This window comes from Trachypithecus francoisi, unplaced genomic scaffold (assembly GCF_009764315.1).
Source record: "Trachypithecus francoisi isolate TF-2019V2 unplaced genomic scaffold, Tfra_2.0 Lachesis_group8, whole genome shotgun sequence".
NCBI lineage: Eukaryota > Metazoa > Chordata > Mammalia > Primates > Cercopithecidae > Trachypithecus > Trachypithecus francoisi.
The window spans coordinates 102,788,903-102,808,972 of record NW_022681473.1 but is presented as its reverse complement, the minus strand read 5'-3'; the positions used below and the strand labels follow the sequence as shown (position 1 = coordinate 102,808,972).

The 20,070-nt window shown below is 39.8% G+C and overlaps 1 protein-coding gene and 1 pseudogene across 2 annotated transcripts; both read right to left on the bottom strand.

The window, feature by feature from the left end:
* Positions 1 to 2,997: 2,997 nt before the first annotated feature.
* On the bottom strand, positions 2,998 to 5,748 carry LOC117081365 (annotated as a pseudogene).
* Positions 5,749 to 7,789: 2,041 nt separating this feature from the next.
* On the bottom strand, positions 7,790 to 19,016 carry REXO2 (RNA exonuclease 2). 2 transcript variants are annotated; one of them, XM_033204386.1, is made up of 7 exons: positions 18,732 to 19,016; positions 17,672 to 17,755; positions 13,814 to 13,891; positions 13,095 to 13,206; positions 11,685 to 11,793; positions 10,196 to 10,249; positions 7,790 to 8,230 (listed from the first exon to the last, which is right to left on the bottom strand). In XM_033204386.1, exons 1-7 carry the CDS (start codon positions 18,876 to 18,878, stop codon positions 8,101 to 8,103), a joined length of 714 nt encoding a protein of 237 aa, XP_033060277.1. In that variant the 5' UTR covers positions 18,879 to 19,016; the 3' UTR covers positions 7,790 to 8,100. The 2 variants fall into 2 exon arrangements, with proteins under 2 accessions (XP_033060277.1, XP_033060278.1); XM_033204387.1 differs by lacking the exon at positions 10,196 to 10,249.
* Between the last annotated feature and the right edge of the window lie 1,054 nt (positions 19,017 to 20,070).

The following is a 20,070-nucleotide window of genomic DNA, read 5'->3' as shown; positions in this document are numbered from 1 at the left end:
GAGGTAAGAAGGCAAGATGCTCCTAAAAGGTATTAATTTGTTAAATTTCCTTTATCTGTAAACCAAAACTGCAATTCCTTACACCACTTTGATGCTGACATAAAAGAAATCACCTCCCTAAATTGTCCACTTCCTGTTACTCCATGATGAGAAACAAAAGGAATTTACTCTTTCTAAGGGCACAAGCAAGGGTCTCAGAGTTCAGTTCCTCCAAGCCGGTCCCATTACATATTAATCCTAAAACAGAATCATTCTGAAAATGGATCGTGAAAAATTACGCATCTTTGTGTGTGCACATGTATGGGTGTGTGTGTGATAAAATACATATAAATTTACCCTTTTGTCATTTTTAAGTGTACAGTGCAGTTGCATTAAGTACAGTCACACTGTTGTATAACCAAAATCATGTTTCTTATCCTGGATCCCCAAGGATTCTGCAGGTTGCTCATGGTATGCTTTCATTTGTACAATAACAGATTTTGCTCCACACTCTTGGAGCACCTGCTCCACAGACTTGTTTGCTGTAGCCTAGCCAGTGGTATAACCTGGGTGATTAAATTGCTAAACTGATTAAATTACCCTGAAGACCAACTTGTCTCAGGTCCCGCGCATTCAACTTGACATGTCAACTGTGAAATGCTTGTGTTCCAATGGAATGAAAACTTACAATCCCCCCCGATTTTTTTTTCTTTGAAATAATGTCTCACTCTATTACCCAAGCTGGAGTGCAGCAGTGCTATGATGTCTCACTGCAGCCTTGCCCTCCTGGGCTCAGGCAATCCTCTCGCCTCAGCCGCCCGGGCTCAAGTGATCCTCTCACCTCAGTCTCCTGAGTAGCTGGGACTACAGGTGCACTATGCCCAGGTAATTTTGCGGGGGGTGTTTTTATAGCGATGAAGAAATTTTGAAGCCACAACCGTCCTTTACACAATAGCAAATGCTCAACCAGAGAATTCTTCATTTATGTTCCCACCATGCTATCTATACTTCTACTATGAGCCACATAAAATTAAATGCTTTGTTCAAATAATGAAAACTCAACTAATTTTCACAATAGACATAGAGTATACAGTTGGCCCTCTATACCCGTGGGTTCCATAGCTTCAGCCAATCATGGGTCAAAAACGTTTTTCTAAAAAATTGTGTCTGTACTGAACATGTACAGACTTTTTTCCTTGTCATTATTCCCTAAACAATACACTAACACAACTATTCACATAGCATTTACATTGTATTTGCTATTATATAATAAGTAATCTAGAAATGATTTAAACTATCCAGGAGGTTGTGCTTAGATTTTACATAAATACCACACTATTGTATATCAAGGAATTAAGCATCCATGGATTTGGGTATCTACAGGAGGTCCTGGAACCAATCCCCCATGGATACCAAGGGACGACTGTATTTATCAATAGATACCTAGCATAATAGCTTTTGTCCTCATCAGCAGATATAGAACATAATAGCCTTTGTACTCATCAGCAGATACGAAATATAAGAGTTTTTGCCCTCATCAATCTGCTACATAAGGCTTAGCCTTGCAACCACCAATTTTCCATTGTCCCTGCTGCTTATTAATTTTTCAAAATGTTACAGCATTTGAGTGAAACTGGGACATTCATGCACTACCACAGAGCAATCAGTATGACAAAACTGCACTTGAACATTATGACTATTATTTGTTCTTCAAGGCATACACATATAAGAACAGCAGTTCATGCAAACCAAACTATCAATTTCCCTCTGAATTTGTAAGCTGGTCTCTTAACAGAGATATATTGTTTTGTAAATGAGAAAACACAGGTGTCTCAGGATTCATTCTCCTCTACTATGGATAAACTGCTAAAAAATGGAGATCTTTCTTGCCCACATACTCAGTACTATGGCTAAGGGCACTCAAAGAACATTTGACTTTAGACTATCAGGAAAGGGTATATGGTCCCCAACTTACAAACAGCTTGACTTACGACTTTTCTATTTTTTTAGCTTTAAAAGACCGTTTATTAATCTTAAGTATTTATGACTCATGGGTTAAAATATTTATCAATTTAATACCAACAGGTAATTTTGTTTGAAAGAGGCTTCAACTGTTATCCTTACCACTTTTATTTCCAATGGGAGAAAATTCTATGTTACCTTTCTTTTTACATTCTCCTTTGTAGATGTTTTGAACCACAGTATCTGGTTATCTTAGGAAATTTAAATGACAGCCCATTAACAGGCTTTCCAGAAAGTTTCCCATCAGTGAAAAAAAGTCCCACCGACTTTCCTAGCCACTCCCATATTCAGCTTGTAAATAACCTATTGTGAGAAGCATATTCCAGTAACGATGACCTTGAGTGACCTCAAGTGTACACCAATATTATTCCAATGGAAAAGCTTAGATAGTAACAGTGTTTAAATAATTGAAAACTAATTGGCATCTCTTCAAGAAATACAATAATGGGGCACATGCAGGCACAGCAAAGATTATTTATAAACAATGTATGAAGAAGACATGATACTTACACCTAAATAACAAACAAAACCCCCTCCAGGCTAAATAGTTCTTTTGTACACATCTTATTAAAGCCCAGATGAAAATATTTTAAAGCTTTAAGAAAATTACCCTAAATTACTTCCTCTATAATTTGTGTCTTGCATGGTTCTAAAATGTTCATAATGCTATAATTTGTTACTTATGTGAAATTTTTAAAAAATATCTCCATGCATATCTTGTTCACTTTTTTTTTTTTTTTTTTTTTTGAGACAGAGTCTCACTCTGTCGCCAGGCTGGAGTGCAGTGGTGCGATCTCGGCTCACTACAACCTCCACCTTCCAGGTTCAAGTGATTCTCCTGCCTCAGCCTCGGAGGAGCTGGGACTACAGGCGTGCACCACCACGCCCAGGTAATTTCTTGTATTTTTAATGGAGACAGGGTTTCACCCTTTTGGCCAGGATAGTCTCAATCTCTTCATCTTGTGATCTTCCCACCTTGGCCTCCCAAAATGCTGGGATTACAGGCGTGAGGCATCACACCTGGCCTTGTTGACATTTAACTCACAAATAAATACCTTAACATGCTGTCTAGAGAAATTGCTCCTACATACTTATTCTTAATTACGGAGGATTCAAGCAATTCTGAGTTTTTATAGCATCCTCAAACAGAAAAAGCTTCAAAATTAGCCATTTTTTCCTTAATTATTTAGTTACGTATTTAAGAAATAGAGACAAGCTCTTGCTATGTTGCCCAGGCTGGTCTAAAACTCCTGGCCTCAAGCAGTCCTCCCGCCTCAGCCTCTCACAGTGCTGGAATTACAGGCATGAGCCACTGTGCCCAGCTAAAACAAGCCAATTTAATGCCCTTAAACAATCAAAATGTAATGTTAAGGAAAATAAAACAATACAAACCAAAACTGGAGTGCAAAAGCAAAAACCTTTTGGCTATAGATCTGTGAACTAATGGGATCCTTTCCCAAGGGCATGCTGGAAATATAAAAAATGAAATGACAGAAGCTTCCCGTGTTTCCCTCCTTCCTTAGGCAACTTCTTATCCTATTTCAGTTTCCTGAAACATATCTGGTTAAGACTCTTGTGATTAAAAAGACAAAAACAAGTATTTATAGAAGTCCATCAGATTCCTCATTAAAGCTGAAGTCACACACCAGAGACCGGTGATCTGAAGGATAATTGAAGGATGGTAGCCAGTTGGGTCCAATCTGTTCTTCGATGGGCAGATCAAGAGCTGACCTTACATTTAGAGCATGTTTAGAATACCAGATGTATTCCAGGGTGTGCCTGCCCTCCCCTGGGGTCCAGATCTTCCAGGTAGTATATGGGGGTTCTGACTGCCCACCAGCACTCAGGGGCTTGTAGGCACTGTTCAGGTTGAGGCTGGAGGAAGCAAAGTGTTTCTAGGCCTCTTGTGTTGGTTCTGCATTGAAGTCCCCTCAAACAACAAGGGGAATCTTGGCCCTTGAGTGACGTTTGGCAAGTTCTGAAGAAGGTCACAGCCTTGAGCTGATCAAAATCACTCCCAGACAATGCGTGCTTTTACACAGGTGACACCGATGCAGTTGGTCTGACTCCTTGCACTCTAGGAACTGTGCAATGGCCACCTGATTGGTTTTCAATGTCATGGCCATCAGCCTAATATTGGCAGTGTTCACTAGCTTGATTTGGTTTTGGAGGAAAAATTAGGCACAGCTGTCTGGTCCATTGTTTTTTGTTCTATACCTAAACAAGATGACCAGGGCTTGAGGAAAAAAAAAAATGTGCCTTGATAGCCCAGCCTCCTGAGGAGTGGTTGGAAGGTGTCAAAATACTGTTCTACCTCTTGGAGGCACAATATATCAGGCTGGTAGAATAGGATTTCTTCTAGCATAAGATGCTTCCTTTCTTTTCACTTGAGTGCTTCCAACAGGGCATTGTACAAAGTTGTCATTGTCTTTCCAAGAGCTTGGACGAAGTTGTTCCATTGCATGACCCTAACAGGTAGGTAGTTACTGGAGCAGTCTGTCCCCAGATCCACAAAATCTCTCTGGAACCAAGGAGGTTAAGTATTCAGGACAGCCCTGCATTCCTCAAAAAGCTCTTTAGGATCTATGGGCTCCAGATGTTCTAGGTCAGGTAATACCAAACACTCTGGGTGCAGGAGGCAGTACTGCTGCTCAGTGTCTTGGCAAGAGCACTAGAGTCTGCTCATATTCTTTCAATCGTACTTCGACTACCCATACAACCATTCTGCTTTTCACCTTCTCTACAGTATTAAGTTACATGATATACTCAACACTTTATTATAAAATAGGTTTTCTGTTAGATGATTTTGCCCAACTATAGGCTAATGTAAGTGATCTGAGCACATTTAAGGTAGGCTAGGCTAACATGTTTGATAGGCTAAATGTATTAAATGCATTTTTTACTTAATAATTTCAACTTACAATGGGTTTGTTGGGATGTAACCCCATTGTAAGTCAAAATGCATCTGTACCGATTCATTCACCTTGAGTTTAACAGAGGGGAAATACACCTGGACGATCCTAAGAACATAGCTTGCAGGACAATTACCGCACAGAACCACCAAATAAGAGGCCCCCCAAGAGCACTAGAATGGCAAGCTCTACTAAGCAAATATACTTATCATTTTTCAAGCTGTAGTTATATTTAAACCAATTCGCACTGCAGTTCATTTCACAGAAATTACTTCATAGCTTCAGGAATCCCCTGTGAAATCCTAAATACCAGCACTAAAGCACTACAAATTTAAACTTAACTTAAAAATAATGAACTAATCACTGAATCAGCATGTCTTCATATATACCTGCACTAGACTGGTTTTGTTTAACTCACGGGCTGCCATTTATTTTATTAACATTCAACACAAGCTCCATTAAAGGACAATAGAATTAGCTACACAATTAAGATACAGCAGACGGCATTGAAGCAGTAAGGTGCCTGTTCATGTAAGATTTAAAATGAACAGCAGGAGTTGAAAATTTTTAAACTGCCTTGAACAGTTAAACTGGTGAATAAACCACCCAGTTGTGCGGAAGAAACCTTGAGGCATTAATAGCAGTATCTGGTTCCTATGAACCATTCTTAAGCCCACTGTTTTCTTATCTATCATTGCATTCAAAGTTAACATTCCTGAAAGCCAAGTTAGGGCAAAGACCCTTTTGCCAAATTTCAGTTGGAAACACTAAACCAAGTCAAGGTCATACTATTGGTGACGTTTACAACAGTCCTCGGCACGATGTAGGCAGTCATAGGCATTAAGTGAACGCTGATTTAAGATAACGCCTCCAGCCTCATAACTAATCACAGTATCCTTTATTATCAATATTCATTAGCTATCATTACAGGATGCTCACTGTGCTGAGCTCAGAACTGTATGAATAGCATTTAAATTAATTCTAACAATTCATTAAGTAACGTTATGAACCTCATTTTACAGATATGGAAACTGAGACTTAGAAAAGCAACTGGGAAGGGGAACATCACACACTGGGGCCTATCATGGGGAGGGGGGAGGGGGGAGGGATTGCATTGGGGAGTTATACATGATATAAATGATGAATTGATGGGTGCTGACGAGTTGATGGGTGCAGCACACCAACATGGCATAAGTATACATATGTAACAAACCTGCACCTTATGCACATGTACCCTAGAACTTAAAGTATAATAAAAAAAAAAATACAATCTAAAAAAATAAAATTAAATAAAATAAATAAATAAATAAATAAATAGAGATTACAAGAAGTAAAAAAAAAAGAAAAGCAACTTGCCAAAGTCACTCAGTATCTCAGGAGCCTGAACTTGAATTAAGAGTTTGACTCAAGAGCCCTGTTCTTAACTGAAGTTGACCCTTGAACAACATGGGGGTTAGGGGTGTCAAACCCTCGTGCAGTCAAAAATCTGTGTATAATTTTTGACTCCCACAAAACTTAACTACTAATAGCCTACTACTGACCGGAAGCTTTACTGATAATATAAACAGTCAATTAACATAGATTTTGTATGTTATATGTAATAGATATTACATTTTTTACGCAAACATCAGGAACAATATGTATATTATATTCTTACAGTAAAGTAAGCTCTCAGAAAAGAAAATGTTAAGCAAATCTTAAGAGAAAATAAATTGACTATTCATTAAGCGGAAGTGGATCATCACAAAGGTTTTCATCCTCATCATCTTTACATTAGTGGGCTGAGAAGGAGAAAGGGGAGGGGTTGGTCTTGTGTCCCAGGAGTGGCAGCAGAAGAAAATCCACATGTAAGTAGATCTCTGCAGTTCAAACCTGTGTTGTCCAAGGGTCAACTGTCCTACCCAATCCTGCCTTCCAAGACACTGAAGTTACTGCATGAGCTAAAACCCATGCCATTCCAGAAAGAAGTGGTCAGAAAGATCAGCAGACTTATGTTTTCATAAATTCATTCTTAGTAGACTCATGAATTTGTCTTAATTCACTCGTTTGGAAACAGTTACACTACAATCCCTCTCTCCACTGATACAGCTGTAATATAGGTAACACAACTTAGTACATGTTAAAACGTTACTCAAATGAAAATATTATGGGGTTATTCTGATCTACTAGCTAGTGATCTCTCTGTAACTATCACACATCAGGATCGCGCTACTATGTTCGTATCTGTAATAGAATAGACATGTAATTTGACATCACCACAGAAGTCTTCTCACCTAGTGGTTCTCAAGGAAAGGAAAGAAACCTGTGGGCCTTTCCCAATTTTGATTTGTCTTCAAGGGGCATTTGTCAGAATGAGGTGCACAAAGCAATGAGATGTGTTCTACAGATGATTCTATTGCACATTCTGGCTAGGAAATCACCTTTAGTACTGTGGTCTAGAATATGTAAACTTAGGAGTTAGTATGTTCCAACTGAAATCCCTTCTCAGCTACTTACTGACCAATAGAACTAGAGCAGCAAGCTATTTATATTCTGTAAACCAAGCAGTCACTGCTGTGCATATAAATAAGCCCTAATTATTACTCGCAATAAACCTTAGTTATAGAATCCGTCTGAATTGAATTCCCTGAATGTAGCAGAGTGGCCTAGTCCAGTGCTGTTAATTCAATAACTCTAACAATAAGCCCAAATCTGCTTCTTTAAACTTATCCATGGTTATTCTAAAGCAAAACATGTTCACTTCCTGTTTGACCTGAACTTAATAACCCATTCCTAATTGCATTACAAGAGTTTAAACATTAGCCATATCAATTCAAAAAGAAAAAGCCATCTTCTCCCAATGATTAAACTACTAAAGAATACATGGTACAAAAAGGTTTGCATTTCAATAGAACTAGCTTTATTTACTTATTTATTTATTTATTTAAACAAAAGAAATGATTTAAAAGCAAATGCATATATGTACCAAGGGATGGACATGACCTGGTACTCACAAAGGAGCTGCTGTGTCATAATGGAAACAGCATATTAGGAGAAAAATAGTATTTCGTGTGCTGTCTGCTTGAGTAATCAATCTGGAGATGCAAGTTAACCGAAGGTGCTCTGCCAAGCCATCAGCGTGAGAGAAAAAAAAAACCACCAGAAGTTGCCTCCAGATAACTATGTAGTGGCAGCATGATAACTGGCATCAACTCACGGTCTTCTCATTTTCCCCATTTTCTATAATTTTCCTCTTCTTTTCATCTATTTTTTTCTTGAAGATGTTATTTCGGTAAAACTGAAGTTCTTTGATGCTTTCGCTAATGTCGTCAAGTGCCCTGTAAGCAAACACACCACACTGAATCAACTGTCCAAAAACAGGACATGAAAATCATTTTAAAAGTACGACTGTTACAAAATGACTTAAGAACAATGGGTGCTACTATACATGTCACTATCTAGCATCATCAAAGGTAGAACATTTCAGAAAAGCAATTTTCTTTAAATGTTTTGTATAAACTTTTGACAAAAAAATTGGTAAAATATAAAAGATTAAACTTTCCCAAATTGTTCCATAAGATGGTGACATGTTCCACCGGGAGAAAAAATAATTCCAGGGTCAAATAAGTTTAGGAAAAACTAGATTAAACTTTTTACTGAAGTAAAAAGTTGGAAAGCATTTCATATACTAATGTGTATTATGAACTCCCAAAAGGAAGCTGTCCTATATTTCTAATATATTTATTAATTTTCTAAAATAAATAAATTTTAGTATTTCTAAAACTTAATCGACCACATTTGCAGAATACTTATAAACAGCTCATGGAACACAGTTTGAGAAACACTGCGCAATACTTAATGAGGCCCCTGAACAAAACAGACTGACATACTTGAACAGAAGTCGTCACTCAGTCATCATAATAAACATCAATTATCAAACAGTACCTAACCATACCAGAGGATCTACCTCCTCTCTCATGGTGATTTGTGCTATAATCAGTGGCAGCCTGCCTCCATCTAAGAGCCTTTCTTTTCTTCCAATATGTTGTTTCCCATCTGTTGCAGTCTGAGAAATCAGGTAACCAAGATTATTAGAACAGTGTGCAAGTAAATCAATAAGCTCTGAATGATGGGCCAAGGGCCACTTCTAGAGAACACCCGGCACAAATTTTAGTGCAAGAGTTTTATGACAGTTATTTGTGTGGCTAAGGCAACCATCTGCTTTCTTCCCAGGTCTTGGATATATGTCAGAGCTGAAGCTGCCAAAATTATAGCCTCTGGCTAAATAATGGTACACAATCTCTTATCCACAAAACTGAAACCCAAAACATACCTGAAAACCCACAGTACTTTCATAACCTATTATGTAGCAAAACCTGAGCAATCTTAATGTGAGGCTATTGACAGTCATCATTAGTTACGCCATTTGGTGTGAATATACACGTTTCACTACAGAAATATCTATGTGTTTTATTATGGGCTGCTTCTCAAACCTTGTTAGGGATGCTACAAGATAATAAGCAATACAGACATAGTGTTACCTTTCTAAAATCTGAAAAATTCTGAAATCCAAGACACACCCCAGTTGTTTCAGATGAGGTATTCTAGACCTGTATGACTGTGCTACAGTCTACATACACTCAATAAAATAACATGAGAATGCCCGACTTTTTAGGGATTGGTCTTTCTCTGTTTGCCTAGAGCTGTGCAAGGTACATCGTAGAGGCTCAGTGAATGGTTTAACAAATGCTACCCTTAGAAGCCAGCGGCTAAACCTTCCATCAGGTTTCATGTTTCTCCTGAAAGACCACAAAATCAAAAACAAAAGACCAGAACAGGACACATGAATATATAGGATCTTTAAATTCCTTGTCGACTTGTACCTAAGGCTACAGGCATAAGAGAAACAATCAGAAAAACTATAACAAGTGTCAAAGTAGGCAACTATATTATACGATTGCACATAAAGTGTTCTGATTTCAAAAGGCTGCCAGTCCATATCCTCTGTGGGAAGAAAGTTAACACGGTTCATTACTAGAAAGATTACAGATTGTTTCATCATGCCTATAAACCAAGCTATCTAAGAGTTTTAAAACAGCAATAAAGGCTATATAACCCTCTCAGAATGGAACACTGGAATCCTGACCAGAATTCCTAACAGTAAGAGAATGTTATGTTTATGCTAGTTGAACTTTATCTTTTCCCCAAGAAAAAAGAGTTAAGGGACATTATTTCAAGCAGTCGGGAATTTGGGAGTTAAGTGTGTGTCAGACTGGAAAGTGCTTGGTAGAACTCAAACTTACCTATGAGAAGCAGCCTTCTTTGGTGCAAATTCATATTCTTCTGGATACCAGCGTCTATACACAGCAGAAATGGAACTCTCAAAGGAGGCTGTCTCAAATACACTGAACAATTACCTCCTTCACGTAATCCATTACCATTGAAAATGGCATTTGAGTCATGATTCTCAAGGTGCTTCTTTGCCAGGGCCTCTATCTTCCACCCTCTCCTCTCTTTCTTCTATATATCTTCTATGAGCAAGCTCATCAGTGTGTAAGATTGCTAAATCTGGAAATCCAGCCCAGCCTTCCCTAGAGTTTCTGTCATGGATATGCAACTGCCCACTAGATACCTGCATTAAAAATCTGTACCAGACACTTCTAATTCAACATATATCAAACCACACCCATCATCCTCAGCACCTCCCCGCCCCATCCACCATACTCTTCCTCTTCTCTTCTTCTTTTTATTTGAACACTGCCATCATCCACCATCTAGATGCTGCTCACACTAGAAACATCAGAATCACATTATACCTCTTCCTTTTCACACCACCTCATTTGAACACTGAGTGTCTGTCAACTGACCCTCTCACATTTTTATCATACAAGCCCCTCGTTTCTATGCTCTGCTCTTTCTCCAGTTCATTCTTCTCTCCAAGATGGCGGAAAAGGCTCCTTTCTATCTCTCTACCACTTTTCTTGCCACCTTCGAATCAGAACGATCATATCACTCACTCTTCTACCTACACTTTCTCAAAGGAATCCCATTCCTTGCAAGATCATAGTGAACTTCACTGGCACGGCATGCAAGCCCTTGAGGCTCTAGACCCACCTCCCACCTTCTCCAACCTCATGCTTTGCACTCCAGCATTAATGGTTTGTGATTCATTTAATACAGTTTGCCTTAACTTCCTGCTCCCTCACATTCTTATACTCCTGTCTGCTCTTTCTGAATGCTCCCTCCTCAATAAAATGCCTGGAAGACTTCCACTCTTCTTTAAATCTCAGTTTCAAAGCGATTTCCTTCCTACGTAAAGGTTTCTCTGACTCCCCATTCCTCTTGCTCCAGCACAGTTAGATGCTGCTTCCCTTGTGACCTCAGTAGTCCATATGCACATTTTCACTACAGGAGTCATGAGAGAGTATATTTTTAGGGTGTGTTTTTTACACATATGTCAATCCACTACTTTCTAAAGTACTTAAGAGCTTTTCATCTATATGTTCCCAGTCAGAAGACTTCCATATAATATTAATTAATCCAGAAAATTTATTGAGCACTTATTTTGTGCCAGGCATGGCTTATTTACTGGGAACAAGTCTGATAATTGTTTCTCCCAAATCTCACCAGTCTAGGATAAGTTAAGGTCCTATACAAGCAAGAATGGGATGAGGAAGATATGAACCCACTTGGCAGCCTTAGTTCTATAGCTCTATCCAATTACTTTTCACAAGTTCTCAATTAAAACATGCTAAATGAGGTAATTTAATGGATCCTAAATATAGCCCTTACCTGCACAGTTCTTTAACAGTGCTCACATCAATTATTCTATAATGAAGATGTTTCATGAACTGGGGCATGTATTTGTCAAGAAACTTCTTATCTTCATGAACTGAATTTCCTAGAAAGACACGAAGCATACTGCATCTCTATATTTCTAGTAGTATACAACAGGATATCAAAATTAATAAAACGTATTTGAAATGGAGATGATTTTTTAAACTTCAAACAATTCCTAAAAGCACCTCTATATTTCTAAATCAGGTTTGGGTAAATGTGATTAGCTTACAAGTACAGATTTGCAAGTACTTAGTCAGTTTAGCTCATTATAAATTTGTAAATGACCTCTCATGAACAGAAGGACGAATCTATCATTCCACATGCTTGATGTAATGCACAAATCTATTTGTTACTTTTTAAGGTCATACCAGACATGCAAACTTTCTCCCAGTGTCACAAAATTCACACCACTAACCCTAACAATTTAACTGAATCACATAGGTAGATAAACCTTTATTTACAATCCAAGCTTTTAAATAAATCATATGAATATTCATGTTTCCAAAAAGTAACTAAAAACACTAAATTTTAATTGAGACCTTTAAAACACATACCAGCCACATTGGCTGGGGGAAACATTTACACAATATATGCTCTAGTACTTAATGCCAAAACTTATTTTTATAAATGTTTAAGAACAGTATTAGTTACCACATCAACTTACATATACAAAGGCACATATACCTTCAGAGAAACATGAACTTCCCTCTGGCAATGTCACCCCTTTAAAAATACTGGGAGAAGAGGCCTAGTCTCTTTAGAAAGTCAGTGTCATAGGGGAAAAATAATAGGTGGAAAGTTTTACATTAAGAGACTAAAGAAATACAACTAAACGAAATGCATGAGCCTTGACTGAATCCTGGTTCAAAAACAAGTATTCTGGGGAACGTCTAATGTGGAGCAGATATATGATACTGCATAATGTTTAATTATCTTCAATTCAATGACACTGTATTACATAAGAAAATGTCTTTACTCTTGGGAGATGTTTGATGACGTATTTAGGAATGAAGTGTCCTGATGCCTGCAATTTCCTTTAAAATGTCGAACAAAATATAGGTAAAACAAACAAGGCACAAGGTTAACAATTACAAAATCCACTCCTCTGTGCATGTGAAATTTTTCCATCATAAAAACACGGGGAAATTTTTATTAAGATTTCATGTCAGGTTTCACGGCATTTTCCCAATACTCGTGCTATAAACTACACAAAGAAACTTGAACAGAAAAGTAAGATGTGTAACCCAAAGCAGCGTAAATGGAAGACATGGATGGGCTCGGCTGGTCTTTCTGGAACTGCAGTCTCTTGAACCAACCACTACATATGGAAGACTATAAGATATACATAGGATTGGATTTTACCTGCAAGTGGACAGAGCCCTGGAGGAGTCTGCTGTCGTACAAAGGACAGAAATTCATACTCTGCCTGCTGCAATGTAATTGTACTCTCCTTCACTGCCTTGGTAAGGCCAGACTGCAAGAGAGAATCCCCAGCCCCCCCACCAAAAACACATGTGAAGTCAGTTTTCGAAGGCATCCAAAAATGAAACTTCACTTTTAAAATGGGCAAATATAACTACAAATAGACCATTTTCAGAGCTCAAGTTCAAATTGCAACTGCCATCTTTGCACCATTTTTTTTCTTAAAGAATCCAAGCCAACTTAGTTATGATCCTGACTGTTAATAGCATTTCCACAGTCAAAAAAGATGGTGTTCAAAGTCCAAGGATATTAACCTCTGGGAAGAAACAACTATTAACAGGAGAGCAGCAATCCCCCTTCTCTGAAAGTTGATGTCTAACCTTATCCAAAAGACTGACTTGAGTAATACTTGACAATCCGCAATGCGTTCGCGACAGACTGAATGTAGGAGAGAAAAAAAAGAGGACATTCAGGAGAAGATGATCTCGAGAGGTCCCGAAGATGAAAAGTAAACAAGCAAGCAGTTTCCCAGGCTTGCCAAGCAATCTTCTCTAAGCCTTTTTAAAATACCATCCAACAATGGTAGCGGATTCAGGTGTGTGAGCAAAAAGCTTGTTACTGATCCCCAAAGCAGCAATCCTGTTATTTGGTAATGTTACCTTCCCATGATGCTCCTTACACCAATCTGACATGCTGTCCAGCAACTCATCTGGTTGTTTTATAATCAGGTTAGGACCCTGTGGATGGGAAACGCCATCAGTCACCAAGAACCAACAGGAATAACCTTACTTTCAGAGGGAACGTTTAAGCTGTTTTAAGGACTAAATATACATATCAGAGAAAGTAAGAGATAAGGATACTTTAAAAGTGTTCCTCCTTCATTCCAGCACTGTTTGTTAAGGCAAAATAGAACACACATACACACATACACAACTGAAAACTCAAACGCCTACAAACAGATGACACAGATATCTATCAAGGGTCAGCAAACTATGTCCCCATGCTTCAGCTATTTTTTTTTTTTTTTTTTTTGAGACGAGGTCTCGCTCTGTCGCCCAGGCGCTGGAGTGCAGTGGCGCGATCTCAGCTCACTGCAAGCTCTGCCTCCCGGGTTTACGCCATTCTCCCGCCTCAGCCTCCCGAGTAGCTGGGACTACAGGCGCCTGCCACTACACCCAGCTAATTTATTGTATTTTTAGTAGAGACAGGGTTTCACCGTGTTAGCCAGGATGGTCTCGATCTCCTGACCTCGTGATCTGCCTGCCTCGGCCTCCCAAAGTGCTGGGATTAAAGGTGTGAGCCAACACACCCGGCCTCAGCTATTTTTTAATAGCTAAAAAGCTAAGAATGATTTTTACATTTGTAAAAGATTGTTAAAAAATATATATATATATGATGAGGACATATGACTGTACTCAAAGCCTAAACTATATAATATCCTGCCCTTTCCAGAAAAGTCTGTCAACCCTTGATTATGAGTTCATTTTGAAAAGCGTCTAGGCCAGGCATGGTAATAATCCCAGAACTCTGGGAGGCTGAGGTGGGAGGATCACTTGAGGCCAGTAGTTCAAGACCAGTCCAGGCAACATACCAAGACCTCATTTCCACAAAATTAAAAAAAAAAAAAAAAAAAAAATTAGCTGGGCATGGTGGCACACCCCTACGGTCCTAGCTTCTCAGGAAGCTGAGGCAGGAAGATCACTTGAACTCAGAAGTTCAGGGTTACAGTGAGCTATCATCATGCCACTGCACTCCAGCCTGGGTGACAGGGTGAGACACTATCTCTTCAAAAAAAAGAAAAAAAAAAAAGGCCGGGCACAGTGGCTCACACCTGTAATCCCAGCACTATGGGAGGCCAAGGCGGGCGAATCACAAGGTCAGGAGATCGAGACCATCTTGGCTACCACAGTGAAACCCCGACTCTACTAAAAATATAAAAAATTAGCCGGGCGTGGTGGCGGGCACCTGTAGTCCCAGCTACTCCGGAGGCTGAGGCAGGAGACTGGCGTGAGCCCGGGAGGCAGAACTTGGCAGTGAGCCGAGATCGCGCCACTGCACTCCAGCCTGGGTGACAGAGCGAGACTCCATCTCAAAAAAAAAAAAAAAGTATCTATATTGCAGGTGAAAAAAGTAATTGCAGAACCATATATGCACACATATGATTTCATTTACACTTGTTTAAAAAAAAAAACACGCATTTATATAAGCATACAAAATATCAAGACAATACGTAAACTCGGAGTAAGATGGGGCAAGAGAACAGGACAAAAATCCAATAGTTTACTATACATACACTTTGGATAGTTACACTGCTTAACAGTATTTTTATATTTTAAAAAATGTAGAGAGGCAATTGTTGATATCTGAAACACACACACACACACAAAGTGGTCCTCAAATTCTCAGCTCCATTTCATAGTGTGAGTCTCACATCCAAGTGTGAGTCTCTCAGATAAGTCCTGGCAGTAGGACTTATTTAAAACAGCAGCTGCGGCATTAAAGCAAGTCACCTTAGCTTCTCCCTCTGTAAGATAGTGATAATAATAAACTGCATCCCTTCCCTCGTAGAAATGTTAACAGGATAAAAGAAATTATAGATATGAGCTCTTTGAACTCTCTGGTAGAAAAGTATTCTATAAATCCAAGGTATTATTACTACTAAGGTGGTAAAAACAGTTTGCAATCACTGAAAGAAATGGCTAGAATTTAATTAAAATATGCCTGACATCCTACTACTAAAAAGGAGGTTTAGCCAAACAAGAAAACTGGTGTTGGCAATCTCTGCGGAGAAACAAAAAATTTTGCTTGGATAACGTACGTTTTATGATAGTCAAAATAATACTCATACTATTAAAAAAAATACTAACAATGATGGAAAAATCAAACTACCACAGATCTAATGCTAGATACCTATTCTAGATCCCAATTCAGCAAGCCAAGGGACCACAGCTACAGAAAAATTTTCAGAGTAGGATGCCTGCTCTTCTACCAACATAAAACATTTTTCTCAGACTCTTATAAAAGAATAAAACATACTGCAGAACTGATAGCCCCTAAGCTTTTTTTTTTTTTTAAACATCTTTATCCTCATCTGACTTAGTCCATTTACAAATGCTGCATTCATCTGCAGCTGTGTGAATACATACCCAAATTTCCTCCAGGGTACATATCAACCTACCGGTCCATTAAACTGTCAGTATGTCACATAATATCAACAGTCTAAAGGAAACACTCCTCTTCAGCCAAGGGTAAGTTAGGATGGCAAAATAAAAACACTTCTCTTCACTATTCATCTCCAGTAAATCCCAAGTAACAGAAAAAAACAACCAAATCTAAAACTCAGGGCTTTATTTATACAAAGTTAAAAAAAGTTGTTATGATGAGAAATACAAAGTCTCATGATTCTCCTACAGCTGATATGTGGGGAGGATAAGCCTGGTACTCCACAAACGCAGTCATTCATCTAGAAATATGTCCTCACCTCTTTTACCTACACAGCAAATCAAATGAAAGTGTTAACTGCAGATTGACGAAATTTATTCAGTGCCAGTAATGTATCAATGCTACCCTCTAGGAACTTATTTTAACAAGACTCTCTTTTCCACAAACATCCCTACTTTGTTCCTATTCTGGAGTTTCTGGCTCTGAATACTGCTGACAGTCTAAAACAGAATTATCCAGGGTCAGGGATTTCACCCCCTACCAGATGGTGTCACATCCTTGTTAAATGTTTCATGAGTGGGTGAAATGCAGCAGGTGTGTTTTATTTGTTTTGCTAAATGTTTCAGTCGAAAGTAGCATGCAAAAACCTTAATCATGCCCAGTCTGTTAACAAGAGAATACTTTATGGGTGTGCATTAACAGAAATTCTAAAATCTTAATATAGATCTAGAATATCACATGATCTAGTTGAAAAGGCAGAACTGTAAATATGGAGTCAAGTTAAAGTGAAGATTATGATATAAAGACGCAAACACTGGCATGAGTCACCACATCTGATGGGAGGACAGTTGGCTGTCCTACTTGCTAGGAGCACCTTACTGAGACGGCCTGAGTTAAACTATTGGCTCCCCTAATAAATAGCCACTGGGGCCTCAGACAAATTACCTAACATCTCTATGCTCAAGTGTCCTCACCTATCAAATGAGCATTACAACAATACCTAACTTACAGTTGCTGTGAGGACTAAGAACAAAGACATATAAAGCACTTAGAAACTGTACCTGGCATACAGTAAGCTCTCAGTAAATGACAGAATTTATGTTTCTGTAAATTTCTGGCATGGTTAATTAAAAAATAATGCTTAATTTTTAAATTTAAATTTTTAATTAATTTTTCACTAGGCTGTGAGATGGATTACTTTGGTTCCAGTACCACCTCTACCATGACCTAGCACATTACCTTAATCCATATGGACCTCAACTTTCTTATTTTTTAAATAAAGAAGCTGGAAAAAATGATGGGTATATCTCCAATGCCCTTTAAAAAGTATGACTGTATTACATGGTATCACGTACTTCAGCCAAAATGTTGAGATCAGAGTCAGTTATCAGACAGGCCATCTCAATAATCTGGTCCTTCTCAATGTCCAATCCTGTCATCTGCAATTAAAAATAAATATATAACACACACAAAGCCATCATTCTGGCCTCTTTTACCCAAGTTTGTTTAACAGAAATTCCCTCAAACATAGTCAGCTTGTAACCCATAGCCGAAACAGAAGAGAAGAATGCTCCTGGCCAACTACTGAAGGTACTAAACACGAATCCTCGTTTATTCAACAAACATTTACCAAGGGCCTGCTGTTTGTCAAGCACTGAGATTCTACTCCGGGACAGATGCAAAGTAAGTAAAACTGAGTGCTGACATCACTCAATTTTGGAAGAGTTAGATAACTAACACCACCACGTCTCTGCAGAGTTTACAAAGTTTTCACATTAATTACACCACTTGATCTTCACAATCTAATGGAAAAACTACTGTTATTATCCTCACTTCATATAAACTGAGGCTCAACGGAGGGAGGAGCCCTTGTTTCAGGCATGGAAAGCCTGAAGGGATAGGAATTGGGTTCTGGTCCCAACTCAGACTCTCACTAACAGCACGACCTTGAATGAGTTGAATCCTTTCTGTGGGCCTCAATGTTCTCACTTATGGAATGAGGGGTAGGGCTGAGTCATCTCCGGAGTCCCGTCTGACTCTAACAACCTAGGGTCCCTTAAGGATTTAGTTGGGGGAGGCTAAGAAGAGCCGCAGCCCCCGCCCCTACTCCAGTGACCCAAGCCCAGAGCCGCCAGAGCGTTAGGAAAAGTCCACATCTGGGCGGAGGGGTGGGCAGGAGAGGAAGTCACACGGAGGACTCCTCCCTTGTGGAAAGAAGCCCTACAGCCCAGCACTGCGCCCGACGCCCGCAGGACTCCTGCCTCCGGACTTGCCCCGCGCCGCCCCTGGCCGGCCGCGCTAACCTGCTACACCTGAGACCCAGACCCCCGCCGCTCTCCCAGGACAGGCTCGGCTCCTCGGTCCCACGCGCGAAACCTCACTCGCCTTCCCCAAGCCCCCGCCGACCTCACTCACCTCCAGGTCCACCCAGACCATCCGCTGAGCCATGCTCTCCCCTGCCGCCATGGCTGCGCCACCTTCGCGTACACCTCGCGTCCCGAACCGTCCGCGACTCCCACCTACACCCCGCAACAGCCTGGAGCCCAGGGAGCCGCCTAGCATCACCCGGCACCAGCAGCCACGGCCCCAGTCTCGCAGCCGGCGCTGGCGCAGGCGCAATAGTCGCTAAACGTCGCAAACCCGTGGGGAGGCGCACGAGCTGAAACCACACGTCCCAGCGTGCGGTGCGCCGGCTCGCCCTCAACAGCCCGGCTTGGCTGCCGAAGGGAATGATGGAACTTAGAGTCTCACCTGCGGTTGCGACCGGATGCCCCACCCCCGCCACGTGTTTTTCGGGTGTTACTGGACGCGCTTGTTTTGCACAGCTAAGTTTGTTTGCTTCCAGGAGTTATTTCCTGAGTTTTGGTTAGTTGTAACCGCGCAGTTAAAAAAGAGCCCTTACTTTGGTTGGTTGGAAAAGATCTGATTATCTATGTATGGTATTTTTTTCATGTATCGCTTTCCTTTTTTGCTTTTCTTTTTTTTTTTTTTTTTTTTAACTTACCTGCCCTTATATTCCACAAACTGGATATTTTCCTCATTTATTTGGGACCAAGAGGCAGTGTGCTTTTGGGGGCCAGAAGGCCATTAACATTATCATCAAATCATTTAGAAATATTTAAATGAAATCTTGTCTGAAAAATCATTTAGCACGTATTAGGTGTTCAAAGTTAGTTACCTTCATTTTGTTATGGGAAAAGGGTCTTGATCCAGACCCAAAGAGTGGGTTCTTGGACCTCCTGCAAGAAAGAGTTCAGGGCGAGTCCATAAAGTGAAAGCAAGTTTATTAAAAGTAAAGAAATAAAGAATGCCTACTCCATAGGCAGAGCAGGGGCATGGGCGACTGAGCATACTTACAGTTATTTCTTGATTATATACTAAACAAGGGGTGGATTATTCTTAAGTTCTCCGGGAAAGGGTGGACAATTCCGGGAACTGAGGGTTCCTCCGCTTTTAGATCAGACAGGGTAACTTCCTAAGGTTGCCATGGCATCTGTAAACTGTCATGGCGCTGGTAGGAGTGTCGTTTAGCATGCTAATGTATTATAATTTGTGTATAATGAGTAGTGAGGATGACTAGAGGTCATTTGTCATCTTGGTTTTGGTGGGTTTTGGCCAGCTTCTTTACAGCACCCTGTTTTATCAGCAAGGTCTTTGTGACCTGTATCTTGTGCTGACCTCCTATCTCTTCCTGGGATTTAGAATGCCTGACCTCCTGGGAATGCAGCCCAGTAGGTCTCAGCATTATTTTACC

Bases quoted from the DNA above. Each gene is read 5' to 3' on its own strand.
- REXO2 (XM_033204386.1), bottom strand. From the start codon at position 18,878: ATGCTAGGCGGCTCCCTGGGCTCCAGGCTGTTGCGGGGTGTAGGTGGG. The intron at 10,250-11,684 runs GTAAGGGCTATA...TGCTGTGTATAG, and splicing joins ACTGTTAAAGAACTGTGCAG to ACGCTGGTATCCAGAAGAAT. The intron at 8,231-10,195 runs GTAAGTTTGAGT...GTTTGCTTACAG, and splicing joins AAGAAGGCTGCTTCTCATAG to GGCACTTGACGACATTAGCG.